Source organism: Mycteria americana, chromosome 22, assembly GCF_035582795.1.
Source record: "Mycteria americana isolate JAX WOST 10 ecotype Jacksonville Zoo and Gardens chromosome 22, USCA_MyAme_1.0, whole genome shotgun sequence".
Lineage (NCBI taxonomy): Eukaryota > Metazoa > Chordata > Aves > Ciconiiformes > Ciconiidae > Mycteria > Mycteria americana.
Window position 1 is genome coordinate 3979467 of NC_134386.1, and position 23854 is coordinate 4003320.

The 23854-nt window shown below is 41.9% G+C and overlaps 1 protein-coding gene across 1 annotated transcript; it reads right to left on the reverse strand.

Moving 5' to 3' along the window:
* Positions 1-4773: 4773 nt before the first annotated feature.
* Positions 4774-22554, reverse strand: DCAF7 (DDB1 and CUL4 associated factor 7). Its single transcript, XM_075522669.1, has 7 exons — positions 22114-22554; positions 15121-15279; positions 14592-14703; positions 13399-13517; positions 12579-12788; positions 11856-11973; positions 4774-11318 (listed from the first exon to the last, which is right to left on the reverse strand). The coding sequence occupies exons 1-7, from the start codon at positions 22249-22251 to the stop codon at positions 11146-11148; spliced, it is 1029 nt and encodes a 342-aa protein (XP_075378784.1). The 5' UTR covers positions 22252-22554; the 3' UTR covers positions 4774-11145.
* Positions 22555-23854: the final 1300 nt, after the last annotated feature.

A 23854-nucleotide genomic window follows, 5' to 3' on the forward strand; every position in this document is an offset into this window, starting at 1 on the left:
CAGCTTCTGCTTCTATTCCACCTGCGGGATGATATTTTTATAGCGTCTTTTCTGCAAAAGGGACAGCAGAGGGGTTTTGTTTTTTTTTTTAAAAGAAGTACAGCCCTTCTTCCCTGGTGCGGCAATGGCCACCCTGCTGCTGGGAAACCCACCTTGAGCAGATGTTCTAGCAGCTGCTTTTCAATCTGGCAAACGTCTAGCAAATGTATTGTTTTTTAAGTGGTTTTGCTCGCAAGCAACACAGCAGCAATGTCAAAGAGGTTATATCAACTGGATAAGCCACACAAAGAAGAAAACTAGATCGGAGAGGGAAATTTCTCAAAAGGGTGGGCAAGTGCAGGAATCAATCCCGCACACCAGGAGGAATTTAGGACTCAGCCAAAGCATGACAACAATAGCTGTGATATAATTTTTTTTTTTAACTGTCTAGATGGGATAATAAAAAGATCTCGCAATGTCATACTAGGTAGACACACAAATCTGTAAAGGAATCCTTAGATCAACAGATCCGGCCCCTCTCGAGCAAGCAGCTGTGGACAAAGGCAATAATCTAACTTTGAAGCTGGCCTGCTTTCAGCAGAAGGTTGGACTAGATGACTTCCATAGATACCATCTTGAAGTTCCCATCCTAAAACCAGTCTAATGCTCTTAGTATTTAGACTTCTCTCTTTTTTTTTTTAGTCCCTCCTGTCTTATGGCTCTGATGCTAGAAAAGTGTTTCTAGCTTTCCTGTCTATTCTATCCCATATACACGCTCAGTTTATTGCCATTTGTTTTCATGTCAAGATTATCCTTTTACTTAATAATCCCTTCCTCTTTCCTGATATTTTCTCTCTAAATACATCAAGAAGATAATCATATCTCCTTTCAGGCTTCATTGTAATAGACAAGTAAGCCGCTCTCTCTCTCGTCATGATACAAGTTTTGTATTTGTGGTATCTTCCTGGAAGCCTTTTTGCCCCTCTTCCAATGTGAATGCCTCTCTCTTGTTTGACAGCATCATTATTGCTCTTGGACCAACTTTTATACATGCTTTTTCACAGCTTTATGGAGGCTCATCATTATCCTTTACCAACTAGTAGATCCAGCTTCCTTTCCTCTCTAATTTCAAGAATAAACTCTTCCCATCCTTCACAAATTTCTCCTCACCCCTAAATTCACAGCCTTGCACTTTCTGCTGCTACATTTCATCTCATCTCATCTCTATTTCTCACACTTCAAAGTCATCAATCCTCTAAGATATTCTAGTTCCCTTGTATTATGAAGCCTCCCACTTTTGTTCATCACCAAATTTAATTATCACACTTGCTTTTTGTGCCAAGGTCATTATAACAAGGCTTTAGTGAGATTACTCTTGGGACCAGAACTGGAGAAATTCAGTATTAATTCCCCACTGCACCAGCCCTGATGTCAAAACACTCCATCGTCGCCTTACCCTTTGGTATTTTTGTCTGTCTTCCAGTTCTTACGTGTTTGCACATAAAATTCTCAGTTGAAGTCCTGTTAAATGAGACCTATTGCATGTCCTTCGTGTGGAAAGGTGGTTTACTTAAATGCAAAAGATATTAGACTAGCCAGTCACAGCTTGTGACAGGACAGCAAGCCAAGAGTTCCCAGAAGATGGTAGGAGACAGCCACCCTGGTAAAACTCGCTCTTTCCATCTCCAGCTACCCAGGATGTCTGGATTTCACTGAAGCTTTTTCCCCTCTCCCTTTGTCAAATTGAAAATAGAATGATTTATCCTTAATAGTTCATCACTTCACCCACCTATCAAGCCTAATGTCTAAACCAGCAATTTTTACCTGTCAATTTGTGGTTCTATTCTCATTTTACAGACATTATCACAACACTATCTTTATGCAAGTGCCATTAGGCCTTCTTCTGGACCATTGTAGACCCCCCTCGCCCCCCCCCCCCCCCCCCAACAAGCTGGTACACCCTTCCTGAACTGGAATCAAAGTTTCTACCAAAATAGGTGCCCCTATTTTGTATAACTTGAGAAAAAATATGAATAACTCCTTTTTCACCTTTACTGTCTATTTAATGCTATACTAGGTTTGCACATAAGAATCAAGTTATTTGTTTTACCAATAATATTATGGTACAAACTGATATTCTGTGGTTTTCCACCCAGATTGCCCACATCCTTTCAAAGCTGCGGCTTTCCAGAAGAGAAGCTTCATTCCTGTAAACAGCAACTATAAAACACACTTAATTCTTCAACTTAAAACTGTTCAGATTGTTTGAAGCCATTTAATGTAAAATCATCAGTAGAGATATTCACCGAGACTCTATGTTTAGAGTCTACTATGTTTAGAGTTAGCCCATTTGTTTTAAAGGAACTTTATAGAGGCCTAATTGTTTAATGCCGTCACACAGCATGAAGTAAGAAAAGGAAATGTAATCCCTATTTTAGGGATTAAAGAGCACAGCACAGAGAGCCAGTGACTTGCTAAAAGTTACACAGGAAGTCTGGAGTAGACCTTTGGGATTGTAACTCCTGGCATCTTTTCCCAGTCTCTTAATCACTATGCCATCATCTTATTTTCTATTTTGGTAGTATTTCCATTTTCTGAAGCATACCTGTCTGACTCAAAGAGCCTCTTCTCCTTGCTATCAGATGTACTATTTCTTCTTTCCTTCCTCTTTCCCTTCTTGTTTAGGTAGACACATCCTTCCTGGGGAGCTGAGCAGTCTCCAGGCTGAGCCTTGTCCCATGCCCAAACTTCCTTATTCTACATCTCAGACTTCACAGCCAGAGACACTGAACAGGAGCAGTGAGAAGAAATAAAAATCGAAGGGGCAGAGGAAGAGAAACCCTGTAAATCTTCAAAGGATGCACGAAAGTGTTCTGCACTCTTTTCTGCAGATCTGAGAGACAAGTAATCTCACTGATTCCAGGCAGTTCTGATTCTGCTAACGCTTTCTTGTTGTTTTCTCAGCTTTGAAAACAAAGTTAATGGAAAACTAACATCATTATCCATCATTATCCAACTTCAGGACAGCGTGGCAGAATATATACTGGCCAAACCTTACCTCACCTCCAGCAGAATACATCAGCCATGCAAAATTCCTTAAAAGCATGCCTGGAGCACTCTTTTCCCAGCCCCAGAAGAGCAGCTGCGTACCTGTCCTATTCTGCTGCTCAGCCTGTGCCGGTCCCGCTGCTGCCAGCACCCCAGTAGAGGGGGCTCTGAAGCCGTCTGGTTAAAAAATAGGAACCATTCTGCTTGTGGAGTGGGCAAAACTGAAGAGAAGGAAGAGGAGGAAGGACGTTAAAAATGTTATATGCTTTTAGATCATTACTTGCTTCTGAGCTGGCAGTCTGGACTGTTTATAGAGCAGTACTAATGAAAAAGCACAAGATTAAATGCTTGTTACAGCGTCAAGGCTTCAAATCATCTCGGGAGATCACTTTTTCTCTACACCTATGGGTAGTATATTCTGTTACCGTGGAAGATTGCTTTCGTTTTCAAGTATTTCCAAGCCACTTAGCGATCAGTGATTAATTATGTGCTTTTCACTTACAACTGCTATCAGAGAAGTGCCTTTCCCAGGGTCACAGAGCAAGCAAGTCAGCCCTGCCAGATGTCAGCTGTTCCTTAATGTTTTCAAAAGGCAGAGAACCTCTCCTTGTCTCTTTCTACCCATATTCCTCTACAGGACTTTATGGCCTTGTTTTGCCACACTGACAGGCAATCCGTTTCTCCCATCATCTACCAGTTCCTGACTTTTTACGCTAGCAGCACCAATTTACAGAAGTTGCTTTCTTCCACCAGAGTGGAAGCTGAGAAAGTTTCTTTGGAGAATGCCCAAGCACAGATCCAAGGAAAAAAAATCTTGGAGGATGTAAATAATTCCTAGGGTAGAAGACAAACGATTCTTAGAAGGAAAGCATCTTTTCCAAATACGGATTAGTAGAACAAAGTCCATATATAGCTTAAAAACACTGTAGCATCTTTACAGGCAACTCTTTCCACTGTGGTCATGAAGCTGAATAAGCTTTTATTTCAAAGCCAATACACAAATAATTAGAGAGTAATCCAATGTTGTCAGACAACAGTTTAGTTGAACTAGAGTTAATCTAAATACTGAAGTCATCTGTCCCGCTCACCAAGGACTAAGGTAAAAACAAATTTCCAAGTTCTGCCACCCTATTCCCCTCTGGGTCCCAGTTCTGGCAACAACGACACCAGTGATGGAGCCTGTAAAGAAAACGCCCTTTAACAGAGGTCAACCATCCACAGGAGAGACTTAGAAGCTAAATAAGTGCCTAATTGCGTTGTCTTCAATTTGCCTGTATTCAAAAAGCCTTAGAGACCAATTATTTGAATTAAAAAAAAAGAAATTCTTCTTCCCCTCATCTTAAAAACATGCAGGCATATAATTACCATTTGTTGTGTGGAGAACAAGCACTATGCAAAGAAGTTGCTAAACACTAGTATACAGGGACCACGCAGTAGGTTTGTTTTAAGAAAGTAAATGCGGGCGTACTTTAAATATTAACCAAGCTCTGTTGTGACTGGGTTCCTAACAATATAATTATTTGGAGTAACTTGCAACTTGAGAGTTGCTAGAGTTATCAAGTTTGAGTATCAGTAGGATGAGAGATGAATACACTTCACCAGTTTTATAGAGAGAAGATAAAGCAATCGCCCTCCCTTTTACAGCAATAAACTTCACACAGCATACATGAAGCCTATTTGAAGTAGTTCCCTGCTCACCCCCACAGGCACCAGTTTTTAACTCACCACACAGTGAACTGCAGTCAATCTACAAATGTTCCATTTTTATTACAAAGTATGAAAGGCAGAAAATACTGTACCTAATACACAGGAGGCTGAAACTTAGAAAGAAGGTTAAAAAATCTGAATAAAACTACATAGGAAGCAGGAAATAGCATAAAAGGATGCAACATTCCACTTTCAAGCGATTTCAGAAAATTGCCTTAAAATTTACAGAGTTTCAACAATATGGTTCCATGACTCAGGTGTTAAAATCCATTGTAACAAAAGCTTTTGTATTTTCTCCATAAAAATAAAGGAATATAGGGACACTGCAGTTATCCATGTCAACAACATATGTCTGTTGAATAGCAGGATACTAGGATTCCTCTAGGACAGTATAGTAGCGAAGTTGCAAATCTCAATACGGAAGGTGGAGAAAAGGAGGACAGAAGTAAAACTACTATTGCTTTAACATATCTTAGTGAGAACAAGAAGTCAGGAATCTCATATGGATGTTTGTACAATCATGCTACAAAGATTACACCTTCAGGAAATTACCACAACGGGACCGTGAATGGGAAGAGCAGAAGGGAAAACACACATAAAAGTAAACATCTCCTACTTGACTATTGGGAACAAAAAATGCTTCGGCGCAACAGATTTAAATTACATTTTACACTGCTAGCAACCCAAGTTTAAAAAAAAGGTTCCTTTTAAATAGTAGATTTCATAATTCATATTTACCAGGTTGTCAAAAAAAGCAACGCATCGCTTCTCAGCTGTACTAGGACTCTCTCATTCACTGGGTTCTTGCATTTCTGCCTTTGTTCAGATTTGACAGACCGATCCTCAGCTCTAACAGAGGAGACTTGAGAGTCGCACGTCTTGCGAACAAGAAAGCAAACTCCAAGGGATGAGAGCTGGAACATGGGCTTACAGCTACTCATGGCCACAACATTTTTTTCAGGAAATAGCTTATTTCTTCATTTTGTTAGATTTTCTGAAAAGAAATAAACTTGATGGAAGCTACACAGATAATTTATTTTTATGATTATGGAAATTCTAGCTTGATGCTGAGTATCAGAGGTTGCACAAAAGGCCACTGAGATACTTGGCAGACAAAGTCATCATCTGAAATCAGGCAGCAGCAAGCAAGTCTCACAAGTGCCTTTGACTCTGGAGTCTGCCATGAATCGCTAGATGAGCATTCAGTGACAGGTATTTAGTTGCATTTTTAATTACTGTTTAGTGCTGGTGAAAGGTGCTGATCAGAAGTTCTGGAGATCTCTTAAAAAAAAAAAAAGGAAAAAAAAAGGAGTCAAGGGCATGCTAAACTCCTCTCAATATCCTTGAGAAGAGACATTTCTGACTCTTCAGGGGGTAATACAGCTCCATCTCTAAGTAAGCATGAGAAAGTGCTCTTCAAGTGCCACATACAATTAATCCCCTGGATTCTCTGCAAAGATCAAGAGAAACGGGGACATAGTTGACAGTACCTTGCCCGTTCCAGTACTGATTTTGAACACCTCCTTTTAATGTCCGCTATACAATAAATACAGGCCTTCTCTGGAATATTGGTCTGACAGTAGAAAGCAGGAAATATGTATCAGAGAGAACTTGTGTTAACTGACAGGATAACACAGTGTGGGTTTGAGGTGGTAGGACCAATTTGCTAAGCAGCAGTGGGAAGACTAAACCCTTCAGTACTTTGATGGAACTCTTAACTGTGCAATCTATTGAGCCAAGAGCTTACCCTTGCTGCCGTTCATCCTTTTCAGTATGTCCTGAAAGAGTCAAAACACCACTAACGTAAGGAACTGACAAGTTCAAGAATTTAGGTTGTCTGAATTTACAGACAGCAGCTACATTTTTTTCTATCACAAAAATAAGTTATCCAAAGAATCCAGCTACATCTTTACACAACCAACCTGCCACTACTGCCATCACATTCAGACGGTAGAAAAGAGGATTCCCAAACACCGTCAGGTTCCAAAGCAAAGCAAAAGGGACTCTCTGGGTGACAAGCAGCACTACATTACTTGGGTTGGCCTTGCAAGATTGTGTCAGTCTCAGAATACAGAGCTTCAGTTTAACATAAACAGTATTGTCAAGTGCTCATGTTTTTGGTGTTCAGTAGAAACAGATGAGGGTGCACTAGATCCTGACAACCGTAGCCAGTTTAGGATTTCAGTGACTGTTGTATTTAACATTTTATACAAAACACAGACAAATGCCTACCATAAAAGGGCTGAGGAAAAGATGACTCTCCCCCTAATCCTACCAAAAATATACTTGTTAAAGTGCCATCTGCAAGAGAACAAACCAGACACACTCAGCTTTCTCCATTTACATTTAAAACAAGCACAAGAGCATCTGTGAATTCCAATATATCGGACGCCTCCCCTCACCTAGTCTCTGGCAGGCAGTGATCTACGGTCGAGCCTGATGCAGCTTTCTCATTGCAACACCAGGCAAAAATAGATCTTTTTACTATTATCCAGAACATTCAGGAGAGTAATTACAGCTAAGTTTTGAAAGGATCATTAACTTTGACTTATGAGAGGCAATGCCTCCTCCGTTAAGTACATTTCAAGGTTCCATAAGGAACAACCTGTATTATCAGTCTCCTTTCGTATCATTCTTTGAAACCACCACGTTTTCCTTCTAAAAAGATTGTCAAAGCACTCAAATCCTTGCCTTTTAAATCCCTGCACACAGAAGTACAATTCCCATAGATGCAACCTACCACAGGCTATTTCATTTAGACAATTAACAGAGTTGGCATACTACACACTTAATTCGACATCCAACTTGTTTTCTGTAGGTTTTCACTGCACTAGTGAGTTTTACATGATCAAGATCTCCTGGTTGAGAGCCAATATACTAGCAACAGGTCGTCCACATAATAGTAGGAATCTATGGAAAGTTTGGTTTAAACAGAACATAACAACCAAACAATAGCTTAGTATCTTGAATTAATCAACTGGAGAAGTGATACAGAACTACTTAGGTCAGAGAAAAATATTTCTGTCCCAGAATCAGTCTTGTCTGTACCAACAATAGCATGTGATTTTCTGCTTTGCTAACCTCAATGATGCTCAGACTTTTCCCTTAATGTTACTTTATGCTCAAGGGATATGAGGCATTTGAAAGCAGTTGCTCTGCATCCTCTGCTTGTGCAGTAAGCACAAAATAATTGAGATCAAATATCAAAGTATTTATTTTCATAAACTTTGGAAAAAATAATGCTTCTGGGGGCTTTACACCCAACATAATTGAATGTTAAGCAGGTGAAATATGATAAACTGTATCTTCTGATTCATAGGCTACAGTGACAAGTCTCCAGGTTTTATTGTATCTTGCAAATAAACTTGAACCGGCAAGTAGACAGTTAGCTCCCTGCACGGCGTCGGCAGGTGCTGGCAAAAGGGCACCAAAGTCTCTCACTTCCTTCTCTATATGGAAGTGCCATTTGCACTACAGAACATCTCACCCATGAGGATTTTCATGTCTTTTCAGTCATTAAGCTTTCAAGCGACTTCTTTGAAAAGAAGCTATTTTAAGTAGCATTTCCCTGTTCCAAAACAGCCTCTAGTGATTTCAAATATAATTTCACATGAAGAATGACAATGGATTATGCCCAAAGCAATATGCTGTAGATCCAGAAGGTACCCCAACTGGCTAAACAAACAGGATATAGGCTTTATTTAGAATTCACTGGAGCCTACAAGATTCCTTCACTTGCCTTTCACAAGTTTGGAATGAGCACACCCAATTCCACAGATGAACTTCAAGCAGTTTGATGGATGGAAGGACTGACACTGGATTCTCTTCAGGTTCATAACAGGATTGTTTTCCAACAGCAGCAAAAGCTACCTGGCTATTCAGACTATTAGCCCCTTTATACACACTCTCTTCTCATCATATTAGTGTAATAGGTTGTATTCTTCTAGGAATAAACTGCATTTGCCATTTATTATAGCCAACGAAGCCTTTTAGTGACTTCACTTTCAACTAAATTATCTTACATCTTTTTTAAAGCACAATTCTACAGTTGCAAGAGATGCACTTTTAAGCTAAGCAACAGATGCATTCATCTTTTACTCACACCATCTATAAAAGAATGAGACTTTGAAGCATAAAGGGGACTACAGAAAGTACTAATATTACCGTTAGTTCCCTCTTAGTAACACAGCATATTATGCCTACCGTTTGTAATTAAACAGTACATGATAAGCCTGTGTACATATTTTTATATGAGTATCTAAAGCTGTGAATGCCATTATATGCTTCTGCTAAGAAAATCCTAATTTTCACTTCATTCTGCGTAAGTATTTTCCAGTTTAAGATGAAGTGCTATTGTAAAAAGTGATAACCTCATTGTTTGGCTAACACTGTTCTGACATCTAGATCAAATCTGTCTGTGGAACACGCTACTCTCAGCACTGCTGCTAATAAGAAAAACTGACCTTCAAATCACATCAAGCTTTCTGTCAAAAATCTCACAACTGAACACAGAATGTCATTGACAAAACATGAGCTTGAACTGTGTTAGAGTCTCTTGGTTCTCTGATATTAAAATGGGTGATGGAATAAAGCTGTCCCTAATGAATTCCTATCAAATTCACAAGGCAGTGCTTTTCTGAGCTCCATGTTGAGAAGCAGCCTGTAGAAAAATATTTCTGTACGTCCAGAATGACAAAACTTTTCAAATTCTGTTCTGTATTTGACAGCGCTTTCAGTGTCAGCTTCACTGTTTCACAGCAATCACTTTTCCCAACTTGCCTTTCCTGCATAAACTGACAAGATTCAAGTTTGCCAGTGTCCTACTATTTATAATGCTGCCTCCAGTTGCAGGTGAATACTCATTAGGTGGAAAGACAATTTTGATAGTTTCTGACATTTACATCAAAACTCAGCTGGTATACCCTTACAGACCAGCTATGGTTGTCATGTCTTCACTGGGAGAGTACTGCGGACCATTCATCCGAATACCTATGTTATCAACAAAGATTTTTATCTTGCCTAATCCACTCAGCTTTGATTGAAAAGTATTACTGTAGAGCGATCCACTATTCAAAACAGAAACAGAAGCCCTTGGGCATATCCCCAAAAGATATGAGGATGACAAGTGCCAAACCTTAGCCTCAATGGCACGGTTTCTTCCCTTTTAAATCCATCTTTGTGCATTGCATCAGGGAATAATTTATTTCAGAGAAACAGCTCTCATTTGGATAGCAGACCAGCTTTTCCATCTCGCTCATTCAACAAGACCTGACAGTACAAAGCAAATACACTTCGGAAAAAAGATTGCTTTGCACTCCTTTCAAGAACTCCCAGGAACACAAGCCAAATGCAAAGAAGCTCCAAGGTACAGGCTAACCACAAAATCTTGCTCATATTATTTGCCAATCAAGCAAGCTACAAAGTGTGAAACCATTTTATTTTGGTTTAGACAGTAAGTCTTCCGAGGGGAAATCATTTGATTGGAAGTGTCAATCCCAAGTCCATTACAAACCGCATTTTTTCAGGAGTCGTTTACCTCCTGGGAGCTTAAGTCATGCATGTATCTTCTTTCTGAAACCTATTACCACTCTGTTAACTAACACAACTGCAGGATACACACAAATTCAGTTATAATTTAAAAATAAGGCCTACCATAGTAACAACTGCCTCTAGCATCAGAAAAGTGTAAAGAAATTGTGCAACAAGTACTTGTACTTTACAGCACCAGAAAATTCTGCCCTGATAACCAGGTATAGAGAGCCAAGGCAACAGTTAATTCTGGCAGGCCTTTACTGCCAGGGAGCCTGCAGTGTTATTGTGATTTGTATCAACGAATAGATCCTGCTTTGGGCATATGGAAGTGGATCACATATCAAAAGTAAGAATTAGGGAGAAAAACCTTACTCAATAGAAAGTTAGCCCAATATATAAAAACCATACAAATGTTTAAACAGTTTAGAGGCAGCAACAACAGGAATGATAAAGATTCCTGCCAAGGTGGCTGTTAACATCAATGTCTTTTTCTCCACCTTGTTTTGCACTTGCATCTATTAAACTAGTTGGATGTGCTGCCTCAGCCGGCTGACAAACACATGGACAAATGCAGCAACTTAAATGCCTGCAAGCTTATTAATACAGTCAACAAACAAATATACAGAACTTTAACTGAAGGGGGGGAAAAAAAAAAAAAAAAGAAAACCAGAACCCCGAAGGTCCAAGAGGCTCAGCACGTCTCTGCATTTTAGAGTCCTGGAGAGACAGGAGACACTTGCCATTGATTCTTGTAACAGTTTCTTGTAACAGTAGATGCAAAGCAACAACAGATACTGGCCACTTGACTTGTGTTGTTCTTACTTTAGAGGGGAGGGGAAATTATACAGCCCTGCCTCAATGTGGCATGAAGCAGTCATGTTACACTCTCAGAATCTCCAGGCAGTTGTTGTAGCAGATAGCTATCCAGTCTGGCTGAGTTGATGCCCACTGTACATTGTTGATTTCTCCCTCTGCTGTATAGGCCAAGATAGGGTCCTCAATGGCACGAGGCATTTGCTGGATATCCCAGATGAGAGCCTGATGGTCATCCGCTGCAAATGGAAGAGAAACTCATAAGTAGAATCAAGGTACAACGAGATCCCCATACATGACTACTAACAGGCATATAGTCCAAGAAGCTATATAGGTTATGGCTGTTGCAGTCCTGATGAGTATTCAAGCCAGAGATACAATGATACAACTAAGTTAAAAAAAAAAAAAGCTTGGATCATTATACATTATCCAGGACACAGTTGAAAAACAAATGGTCAGTGGAACTTATAAATTGAAAATGTGTAAGAACTAGATTGCAAAAAAATAAGAGGCATTAAAATAATATAGCTTAGCCAAAGCAGATGCACAGTTTGGGCACTGGGCTCACTAATTCCACACAATAAATTCCAGTAGGTGTCTATTTCCATAAAAATTTTAGGAAAGTCATTAATAAAGGGCTTCTAAACTGCAGGTATTCTTTAGGAAAAGGCAGGCAGAGAACTGCATAAACTTTTGGAGAGAGAGGATTTTGCAAATGTAGTGAAAGATGCTCAGAGATTCACCAACACAGCTGGATAGGGATGGATGACACTTACCTGCTGTACAAATGTGGCAGGAAGAATGAGGTGCCCAAGCAATTCCATTTACACATGCTCTGTGGTTGTTTAACCTGGCAACAGGAGTGCAGGGAACTCTGACATCTAGAATCACAACCTTCAGAAACAAAAAACAACTAAATTAATAACTTGCATTTTTTTTTTTATTTGTTTCTTCAGAAAACCAAATTTTTTGAGCCAAGGCTATAAATACAGCCCTTTCCTAAAGGGTGCAGTTGGCAAGCAAACACTGTTCTCAAAGAACAGGTTCTAGCCGGTTAGTGTGTCTCAAAAGGAGTCGGACATCACAGGGAGGGCTTGAGTTATGCAACAATGGCAAACAAATGATCTGAAACAAATCCCTGAAGCAGCACAAGTGACAAACTAAGATATGCTGCCTTGTGTGCTGAACTGAGAAAGAACAAGGTGACTAAAACACTTGCAGTTAAGATTTTATGTGAAAACTATTGCCCAGGTGGCTCACAGACCCCTCTTAAAAAAACAGCTGAAATACATAAGAGCCATAGAGATCTTCAAGTTTATAATACCCAAGTTACTTCTTTAACTCCAAGTTAGCGCACTAAGAATTGGTCCTTAATCATACTCCAGTTCAGGTACTGACACTGCCCCCTTACTTTAAAGAACTGACTACTAATTACTACCAAGCCACCTCCCAAAAAATCACAACCACTAGCACCTACAGAAGATGAGCTGCCACTTTACCTCCATGCCATCCATGGCCATTGTAGCAAGATAGTTGGGATCCTGCTTATTCCAGCAAAGACGCAGCAGTGGATGGTGCTGTGGGTCCTCGTAAATTATGGTGCTGTGTTCCAGATGACGGAGATCGAACATCCTCACTGAGCCATCTGCACCAACTGAAGCAAACATATCTCTCCCACCACCTGCACGGCTAAATGCTATGTCATACACCTGCTCAGTAACAGGACAGAGAAAAACATAACCTTAGTTTTAGTGAGCACTGCCTCCTAATTCGCAGTAAAATGGATTTTACATATGGATAGTAGATCTAGTTGCGACAGTCTGTCAAATACTTGATGTTCCTAGCAAGTTTTTAGTTATTACGCTTGCCAATATAGGGGAGGGGGAAGAACTTGAAAGGGTTATGTCATTATAGGATCATTCACTAAAATGAAACATATCAATTTCCCAGACTCAGATTTTTTTATATAGATTGCTGAAAAGTAATATGTTAAAATGAAAGAATCTTGCAAGTTTTTTATTGCCTTTGATATGCAGTTGATTTCAATTCCAGTTTGACATTTTACCTCATTTTTCTAAAATATTCGGGAGCATAATCTAGTAAAACAAGCATATTCTCAAGTCCAGATGAGTAAACAGAGTGGTTTTGATAGCCAATAGTATAGTTTTAGTTTGGTACTCAAAACTGTGTATCTTAATCTTAGATAAATTATCTTTTTGGATCATCAGATTTTTCAAGAAAAAGGAAGAAAACAAAAGTTCTGTTCCTTTTCTACCGCTTAAAAAATATGCAATGTAAACAATCAAAAAAAGCCGTCACCTCTTTGTCGTGCGCAATAAGCTGGGTCTTCACATGGCCAGAGACCAGATTTACTCTTCCCAAAACCTGTCCTGTCTCCAGACCCCAAATAGTGCAGGTTGTGTCAATACTAGAGGTACCTGAAACAAAAACACTTCTGTTACCAAAATTAATGTTCTCACAAATTATTTAATCACTTACTGGATTAATGTAATATCCTCCCACATGTACAGATCAAAATAGCTGCAAGAACAGCACACAATTAAAATCAAGAATGTCAAACAGCTAACAGTCTACCATGCATTTAAATGACCCAAACCTTTTAGCTGCAGAAATAGTCTTCCACACAGGAATAATGTGTAAATAGCTCATGTCTACTTCAATCTATTCAGAAGCCTGATGCAATGCTGAGATGAACTTTCCCATCCTGTAAGTCTCGTGTGTACATCAAAACCAAAATTCAATCGTAGTGTTGCGATAGCGTGTTATTATTCATTGATTGTTTCTGTGGACTGAAGGTGGGGCTAGCAGTAAAGCTCTTAAGAGATGAGAGATGCCACACACAAAATAAATCATGTAGTAAATAATTACGAAGACATATTATCGCTGTTAATCTCTGGACAAATCCCCTTGACATAAATGGCTGTACTCTTCTGGGAAACAAACCTCTGCTGGATCAGTCATCTTGGATTCACAATTTGTCCCATAGGCTATAATTATACTTTAAGCATTCAGCCCCCTCCTACAACTGAATTAAGGGCTCCTGGCTTTACTCCTGCTGCTGAAATGGCTTCACAGAAGAAAAAGCTTGGTCCATAGTTTTTCTATCCACTCCAGAACACACCAAAATAAGCAGAGCTCATTTACATCGTTACTTAGCACTACAGCAATAGCTCACCAGCCCTGAAGACTGAGATTCCCTATCTGCAAATAAGGAACACCCCTAATCCAACCTAAGTGACCCATTCTGTACTGGACAGGGCACCTTTCACAATGCAAAAAAGTCTCCATGAACTGCTCAATTTTTTTAAATTTTTATTTTTAACCTAAGACAATGGCAGTTTCTATAATGTAGAAGTTTGTCCACTGGTTAGTTATCAAATTAACCAGTGATGTGCAATGACACAACAGTCAGTCAGAGCCCAGACTTCACCAGACTAAATTCAAATGTATGTCTTTTCTGTGCTGAAAATGTAGCATTTTGTCAGTCTCACCTAGAAGGTAAGGATCCACTTCATTCCAGTCAAATGATGTTAGTGGAGCACAGAAATCAGAGTTCTTGTTATTGTTCAGCAAACACTCCAGCCGGGTCTCTGTTTCACCCACCTTCAGAAAAAGTGAAACATCTGACTTAAATAGCAACATCACATGACTTGTTCCACTTGCACTTCCAAAACATAAGGTGTTAATCCTGGGTTTCTTTCCTCTCAGCTTTACATCCTAAAGCTCTGGAAAACACAATCACCATCTCTATCTTCAATAAGGTGATTAAAACAGCAACTACCACCATAATTCTGCTTCTCCTATAGTCTTCATATTTAGTCACATTATTGCAGTTAAGAAAACAAATTATCAAGTGCTCTGACTTGATTTTATGTCGTGACCTCCGCACTGCAGCAAGGGCAAGACGCCCTGAAAGGAAAGTAACTCACTTCAAAAAAATCTGGTCTTGAGTGAAAATGAGATCAAAACACAACACAATTAATATCATGGTTTATCTTTTTCTAGGGAGGATTTACTCACTCTCCACACTCGCAGATAGTCACCACTGGTTGCCAACAGGTCTGGATATACTCCCTTGGTGTCTGGGATCCACATAAGCTTTGTGGTAGGGTAGGGGTGATCAAAGGTGTTCCTGCAAATGAATTCTGAGCTCTCTTCATCCAAACCAACAAGCTGCACCTATAAGAAGCCATATTTAAAAGAAAGTATTTTATAAAAATATTCATTTATAATTACAGCATTAAGACTGAGTGTATTTCAGGAGGACACCTTCTGTAACCTCAAGGACAATATAAAAGGACCATCATGTCAATGGAATGAGAAACCGTTAAAAGCTTTGCTTCTTAGCTGGGGCACGTAAGCAAAGTGAAGCATACATAATCACCACAGTGCTTTACTTTGAAGAGATGATCTCAAATGAATCGCAATCCAATCCTAAAGGATTAAAGACCACCCTTCTCTTTTCCACATTGCAAAGCCTAGTTTAAATCACAGACTTAAACTGCACAAACATTATTCCAAGTCATCTTTAACTGAACTGATGCTGACAATGTCATCTTCAGAGAGCAGGACAAGCTGTAGTTTGCATGACAACCACCCACAATTAAAGCTCATATCATGGAGTTCTTGGCCATAACCCTGCAGATTGTGACAGATCATGTCAGCTAGCTATCAAGCTGTTTTCAGCATCACAGTAACTAAAATGTTATGTCACAACTGCACAAAATTAAGGTACAGATTAACATCAGACAGTAAAATAGAATTCAAATGTAAAAAAAATTGGGAAGCTAAAATATTTAAATAATTATTCAAATGTTTTGTATGAAAAGACCACAAAAGCAGCTCTGCTGAAAGATTCTAGGTAACTGAATTCTGAATTAGGTTTTTTGCACAGTAATGTGACAGTGGGAAGGGCTAACTTGCCCAGTTGTGCAAGTGATGCAAGACAGAGCAGACAAGAAACTATCTCCACATAGCTTGGTCATGACAACACCTGAAGTAATGCTTGAAGTCCCAGACATTATGTTATTAGAAAAATATTGACATGTCAGAAAGTGTTCATAGAACAATACGGTGCTGGGAGGATATGTTTAACCTAGCAGTGACTTCAAGACCTAAACAGGATGAAAGCCCCACTGTGCCAAATGCTGTTCAAACACAAACATGATGGGGAGAACTCACTACAATTAGTTTGTAAGCTGCTCATGGTAAGAACTTCCTAGTACTTTCCACACAGCAGCTTCCTCCTGGAAACAGTGGCTTAATGGACTTTTTCCAAGATGTTTACCTGGAAAAATACTAAATATTCTGGGATAAGCAATTTGGTTAATAAACTACACATTTAAACCAGATTAGAAGTCTACCGTATTTTTTTCCACATAACAAAAACCCAACAAATGCTTCAGTGGATCTTAAACAATAACATTAGCAGTTATGAGTCCATTTAGAGATGCTCTTAACAAATGCAAACCTTGCCCACTGCCACAATGAGAAAATCCATCCTTTTCACCCCATAACAAACCCTAAAAGACACATCCAAATATGCTTCTAAAAACTGCTTATTTGTCTGCCTTGCACTCTCTTTATTACAGCTACTCCTTATTATACTTCACACTCTACTATGAATCAGTCAAGAATCTCCCAGCCTTCTGAAGTGATTGACAAATAGCTTTCTAACTCCTTTAGGGATCAGAAATACTAAGCGGATTTTACAAAGGAAGCAAATTGTCCTTGGTGATAGAAAATCTTGTGGCAAGGTCAGGATCAGAAGACAAATGACCTCTAATCATTTCTTCTCCTTTGCTTATGCTGTTTTCAGCTCAATATGAGTGTATTAAGCCTACACAAAGCAATCAACATAACCAGAAGCAAATCTCTAACAGCAAAGGACCCACTTTCATTGGTGTGAATTTATATACTCCTGCACTGCATATTCATGTTTAATCCCTCCTCAGATCTGAAGAAAAAGCAATGACTGTGTAGCAACCCAGTATCTTTGTGATCTTTGACATTTTTAGGTGCAGGCCAGGTTAGAGAACAAAAATTGCATTAACAACACTAGAGCTCCCAGCAACTGCTGAAGATCAGGTGTCTGACTGATTGTCAGACCTGGCAGCAGCCTGTGATAACCCTGAGCAGGAGGCATCGGTCTGCCCGGAGACAGGAGCAGAAAATACTGCTTGAGAAGCTCAATTCTTTCCTAGCTCAGCATATTCAAAGGTAGGACTCTTCGGACTTGATGACATACAGTGATTACAGAATCCCTCTATTCATCCTCTTGTGCAGGCTGAACATGAGGAGATGGAATGATGGAATTATTCTCAGGATGCTGATTGTATTAGAGCCCTGTCTCTCCCTCCTGCAAGTGAGGCAAGATTTGCTGCTGCCAGCTACTGCACGAAGGAGTGCCCGAAGTCTAGCCCAGATAAGACTGAGGTGATGCGAACAGGAAAGTAACTGTCAGTCTGGACACAAGTTACACCTACCTGTAACTCATATCAGTGGGAAAATGAGGACCAGTGTGTTCGATCTGCATTAGTTTTGCAATTATGCTATGACAGTAGGTAGGAATGCGAAATAATTATTTGTTTCTCCAATATGTCAAGATATGGTAAAATTGGATGTGGATTTTCCTATCATAATCCAAGCCTTTATCAACATAAGGCTTAATTGCAACAGTGCATCTGAGTAAAGAAGTGCCTTTACTCAGCATTCCTTAACTTCTAAAAAAATTACATCTCTCTTCAACATGATCCAAAAGAATCAGACAGAGAATTAAACAATGCAGAATTTGGTAACAGCTTACTTCTTTTTCTTGCATGGTTTGAGGAACAGTGAAGTAAGTTCACAGTACTTTTAAAAAAAAAAAACCTTATATGCCTTTAATCTAACTAGTAACTACTAAGAATGATATTTCATAATTATTTTAGGGTCATGTACAATCAGAAAGATCTCACTGCACCAATTCATCTCCAACATGCAATCAATTTTTCTTTGCAACTCTAAACCTTACACAAAAAATGACCCTCTGGTAAAACAACTGCCCTGAACGCTCTCTGATTCAAGGCACTGTTCAGGAGAAGGTGGCAGCCTGGGAAGCAGGCGGTCATAACCTGCCAGTCTGCTCCAGTGATGGGAGTGAGCAGTGTACAGCACCACCCTCTACTGTTCTCTAAACTGGACTCCAGTTTTGTCTTGCAGACAGATCCCCAAATCAGCCTTTCCTGATGGTTTCCACAGATAATTCCTGATCCATGAAGCCATAGTCAGGAGCCTGCGGAACAGCGTTAACAGTGAGATTTATTAACACCTCCGTTCCCTCCCATTATGCCAGTGATCCATGAGACATTATAAAGGCTGACAGCAGTTTCCTAATCCAAGAAGTTCAGCAAATGGCTACCCCAATAATTTTAGTTCTTCCAACTGGAGCAAGTCATCTCTCTTCTTGTACTAGTGATTTGATCAGCAAAGGTGTACAAGCTGAAACAAAACTCTGTTGGGGTTTGAACAGTTCTTGGCAACTAGCTTTCTGGTATGCTATACAGCTTGTTAGTGTGGGGGTTGACAGAGGTTGGGAATTGGGGAAAGCAGTAAATTAGGGTTTGGCAGTCAGTAGATTTGAGTTCCCCAGGAAACAGAGGTGTAAACAGCCATTTTATGTGTGTAACCTGCAAGTACTTCAAGCTACAGAAATAGAAAATCACAGAGACAAATGAGACAAGAATCTCTCCTCTTTCTTTCACTGTAATTCCCTTGCAGTGAGCACTTCTGCTGCAACAAACACTTGGTGCATTAAGCCTTTTTAAAGCACCTTTTTAAAAGAAACCCTAAAACAGAAGAGTAATAAAGAAAAGGTATATTCACCTATTTGGTTAGATTTTAAGCAAGCTAGAATTGCTCTTCCAGACTTTTTTTTTAGTATACTAAGGGTAAGGAAGAAAGACAGTTATTTGGAACAAACCATTGCAACATCAGGAACAGATATGTTGTTTGGAGCTTGTCAGAAACCTCTAAAGACTATGAGTGCAAAGAGAAAGTTGAAATGAAAATGAGTTTTCATTATTCTTTTAATTAGTGCCAACTGTACCTATACGTGTATTTTGATGTCAGAAGCTGGCAATATAAAACATCTCAACTGTGAAGGGCAAATTATGCAGGAGGACAAAGCTTTCACACATGCCCTGTAAAAATCTTAAATTTCTGAATTAATTATAAATTAAATAATTTTAAATTTCAGAAGTCAGGCTATAAAACCAACTGCTCCAGACCCTTTGCAGCACAATGGTACGGACTACTTAAACAGGGTCACTTCAGTTCTTTCCCTCTGTTCCTTTAGTTACACCACTTACATGGGCAGAAGCTGGAGCTGAAAGAGTTTACCACTAGTGTGCACCTAGCACAACCGTACAGTATCTGTCCAAGAGTTCCCAATCTGGAGCATGAAGCTATTCCCTGAATGTTTCAGTATCTTCTAAAAGATTCAGCAAAGCTGTGAGAGTCATAGTAAGACACCATAAAGACAGTGCAGATGAAACACCACTCCCCAGCTTGTTCTGGTCCCCAAAGGAAAGGGGACAACATCAATACTCTAAGCAATAACAACACTTGCAATTACCCAAGACAGCTCTCTCAACTACCTTCTGACAGTGGAAGGTGGAACTGAAAGCACCACAAAAAGCATCAAACAAGAACATCCCCCCCCCCCCCCCCTTTGAAATATCAGAGACAAAGCAAAACCTCTCAAAGTGAAGGTTATGTTTCACTGCATTTATTGTACAAGTTTAGTTTTTAATCATACATCATCTTTATTTCTATAGCAGCAGCATCCAGACTGGCATCTCATTGTCATACAATCAGTCTCCAGCTCTTTATACCACATAGATCTTATAGCATGTGGTGCTTATATGGAGTGAAGTCAACAGAATAGTTATTCCTGAAGCTCGGCGGTCAAGAGAAGCCCTGGGGAATATTTACAGACAGCAGTAATTTACACAGTCCTACACAATTTCTGCCTGCAACAACTGAGAGTTGTGCTGGTTTTGGCTGGGATAGAGTTAATTTTCTTTATAGTAGCTAGTATGGGGCTATGTTTTGGATTTGTGCTGAAAACAGTGTTGATAATAGTTTAGTTGATTTTAGTTGATGCTAAGTAATGTTTGCACTAGTCAAGGACTTTTCATCTTCCCATGCTCTGCCAGGTGCACAAGAAGTTGGGAGGGGACACAGCCAAGATAGTTGATCCAAACTGCCCAAAGAGCTATTCCCTACCATATGGCATCATGCTCAGCATATAAAGCTGGGGAAGAAGGAGGAAGGGGAGGACATTCGGAGTGATGGCGTTTGTCTTCCCAAGTAACCATTATGCATGATAGAGCCCTGATTTCCTGGAGACGGCTGAACACCTGCCTGCCCATGGGAAGTAGTGAATGAATTCCGTTTTGCTTTGCTTACGTGCGCAGCTTTTGCTTTCCCTATTAAACTGTCTTTATCTCAACCCAAGAGTTTCCTCACTTTTACTCTTCTGATTCACTCCCCCATCCCACCGGGGCGGGGGGCGAGCAAGCGGCTGTGTGGGGCTTAGTTGCTGGCTGGGGTTAAGCCACAACAGAGTATAAAGGGTAGAAAAGAGAGGGGTTGACTCAACTGCTTTTCACTTGAAGCCTGAACTGAAAAGCAGACTTGATCACGCTGTAATCGAGAGCAACCCCAGGGAATGGTCCAAACTTAAGGAAGTAAAGGCAACATAAATATATACCCCCTTATTAACCAATTCTACCACCTCTAAACAAAAAACTGTTTGCAAGTTTGTTACTTTAGCTTCTCAGAGTACAGACTACAAAAACATTTTCAAGTTGGTCTTTAAACAAATTAAAAGTTTTCAAGCTCAGGGACCTGCCTTTCCCCAGCAGTACTCCCAGAACCACAACAGCGCTCACCAGCATAAGGAGACAACTCATACACAGCCAACTCATCCTGGCTGAACTACAAAGTGCTCAGTAGAAGCATCACGTCTAGGACTGCTGCAAGTACAGTAATTTAACCACTGTGAGAGATGTCATCCCTACCTTACCATCACTCCCTCTCATTACATCCTTGCACAAAGCCCAATCCCCAACAGCAACTTTCTGACATTATTTTCCACAACCTCTATTAAACAGCTTGACAAAGCTACAAAGCACACATGCTATAAACACATAAAGCTGTATTTGCAAAACCTTTAGTTTATCACAAATTTCAGGATGCTCTATAGCTATGCCCATTTCCTCATCTCTCTTCCATTTATATGAATTCATTATATCAGACTAGCACATTAAAGTTTGTTCAGAAATGACTGCACAAGTGTTTGGAGAGGTGAACATGTAGTCTCTATTACCAACGTAAGGTTCTCCGCTTGTATCTGACACGGAAACACTGAAGATATAATCTCATGCCTCATTACACCCTTGTTCTCAGAGAAAAGTAAAGGTACTGAGGAATCAGTGAAAGTGCTTTATATACTTATGAAAAAAGTTACCACACAGAAAAGTCCTCTACAGCAAGAAAGTATAACGAGAAGAGCACACCATTTCCAACGCAGTCTCAGACACCCTGTATATGCGTGAACTTTAGTCCCGGCCATAAACTTTCCTTCATACTGAAAAAGAGCCAGGTATGCTCAAGCTGGGGGACCCTCCTGGCCGAGAAGAAGCCAGCAGCAGCACCCATGGCTCTTCCCACACCCAATCCCTCAGTCTCCCAACAGCTGAGAACTCGCAGGAAGGAAACCAGCCTGAATCTAGGCCAGCACCCTGCACTTCAGGAGAATATCTGAAGGCTCTACACAGCTCCCAGTGCCGAGGGCAAGGCAGGAAGACTCCCTCCAGCCACACCAACCGCGGGGGCCGTGCCCGGGACCAGAGGGCCGCTTGAACCACTGGGATGAAGAGGACCGGCCCCCTCCTCCCCCTCACTCTGCCCCAGCCCCGCCGCCCGATGCCGGTAGAGCCGGGCCCGGCCGCCACCGCCGCTGCCCACCTTGTTGTTATACTCCTCCACGAAGCTGCCCAGCGCCAGACGGAACCGCTTGTCCGGCCGGACGCTCCAGTTCATGGCGTACACGGTCCAGGGCGCCTCATATTTGTAGATCTCCTTCCGCTTCCCGTGCAGCGACATGGCTCGGCCGAGGGGGCCCCGGATAGCGGCGGGGCCGAGGGGGGCAGCGGGCTTGGCCGAGGGGGCCCCCGGGCTGGGCTCGGAGGGGAGCGATGGGCCCGACTAAAGGGAGCGGGACGGCGAACCGGGCCGGGGGAGAGGAGGAGCGCGGCCGGCCGGGGCGCAGCGAGGCCGGAGAGGTGGCGGGGAGTGGGGGAGGCCGCAGCACGGCACCGCGCCCCCAGGCCCGGCTCCAGAGCCCGGCGGCAGCAGGAGCAGCGCGGAGGCCGTTTGGGATTCGGCCCCTCACACAACGGGAACGGAAGCCACGCGGGAAGCCCCGCCCACTGGGTGCAGGTTGGCTGTGTTGCCTGTCACTTAGAGCCTCGGGCATCTATTGGGTAATTAACCCGTCCGTTTGGCTCTGCTCTGTCTTCTATTGGTCGCTTTGCCCTTCATTCCAAACGGACGCTCACCCTCTGGCTGGGATAACCTACCGTTGCGTTTGACCCCGCCCCGGAGGGAGGCCACGCTCGCTCTCGACATCTTACTGGCTTCCAGGGGTCGCAGTGGCGCGAGGCGGGACCGCGAGTTCTTTTTGACAATCGATTGGCTGGAAACGGTGTCAGTCACGTCAGGCCGAGACGCGCGGGGGGCCTTTCAGGCGCGCGCGGTGCTGCGTGTTCGAGTCCTGTCTCCGCCCGGTGGCGGTTAGGGACGGGCTTGTCTCTAATTAACTGCAGCTTAATTACGGGGGTTTATTTTTGGTAGCATGCAGCAGCCTTGGCGTGTGCGCGGAGCCTTACCGGGGGAAGGGGTGCAGGTGGGCATCGGCTTCCTAGGGAGCTCCTGCCTGGAGCAGGGCAGGCGGAGGCCCAGCATCTGGCTCGAGCCTCTGTGGGCAGCTCGGCTCCCTCACGGCAGGGCCGGGTGGGTGCCCCGGGCCTTGGCAGGAGGTGCGGGCACTCCCCAGGTGCTGTGCGTGTCCTGGGAAGGCCTCGAGACCTCCTGCACTCTAGGCTGAGGCACGGGAGGGGGAAGAGGTGTCCTGGTCACTGCCAGCCGAAACCTGGGCTGGCCTGGGTTATAAATAGCCGCTTTGTGGGACTGTGCCTCTCTGGGCGAGGGCTGCTGGCTGGTTTTAGCCCCTGTGCTGCCCCATGGGGTGAGATCAGCTGGAGAGAGGCAGGTTTAACCCCCTGCTGAGGGCAAGGGGTCTCTCCTTGCCTCTTGAGGCCATATAAGAACCATTATGGGTGATCCTGGGTCCAGCCCTCCTGAAGGAGCAGTCCCATTTGGACAGGAGCTGTGTCCCCTTCAGCAAGGGATGTAGGATGGGCTTTCGGTATCGCTGTGCTCATCTGAAGTCCCACTTGTTGCAAGGACTCTTGGTGTAATCTTTGCCTGAGGTGTGTTTAGGAGGTCATTTCTTATACGCAGGAGAACAGCAGCAGGCTGGTCTTGTAGAAGAGCTTTTGCAAATTGCTGCTGAGCCTGAACTGCATCCTACTGGGAAGGAATTGCTCAGCAAAGCCCTGCCCCACCAGGGCCCATCCTTGACCTGTGGGACCTGCACATGGGCTCTGTTAGCCTCGCACTCCCTGGATGAAGCAACTGGGGTTTG

What these genes read in the sequence shown, in the direction of transcription:
- DCAF7 (XM_075522669.1), bottom strand. Translation starts at nt 22,251, where the DNA reads ATGTCGCTGCACGGGAAGCGGAAGGAGATCTACAAATATGAGGCGCCC. An exon ending in TGGAGGAGTATAACAACAAG is followed by an intron (nt 15,280 to 22,113) that starts GTGGGCAGCGGC and finishes GGCTTCTTATAG; the next exon opens with GTGCAGCTTGTTGGTTTGGA. An exon ending in CTGCCACATTTGTACAGCAG is followed by an intron (nt 11,319 to 11,855) that starts GTAAGTGTCATC and finishes TTCCATTTGCAG; the next exon opens with CGGATGACCATCAGGCTCTC.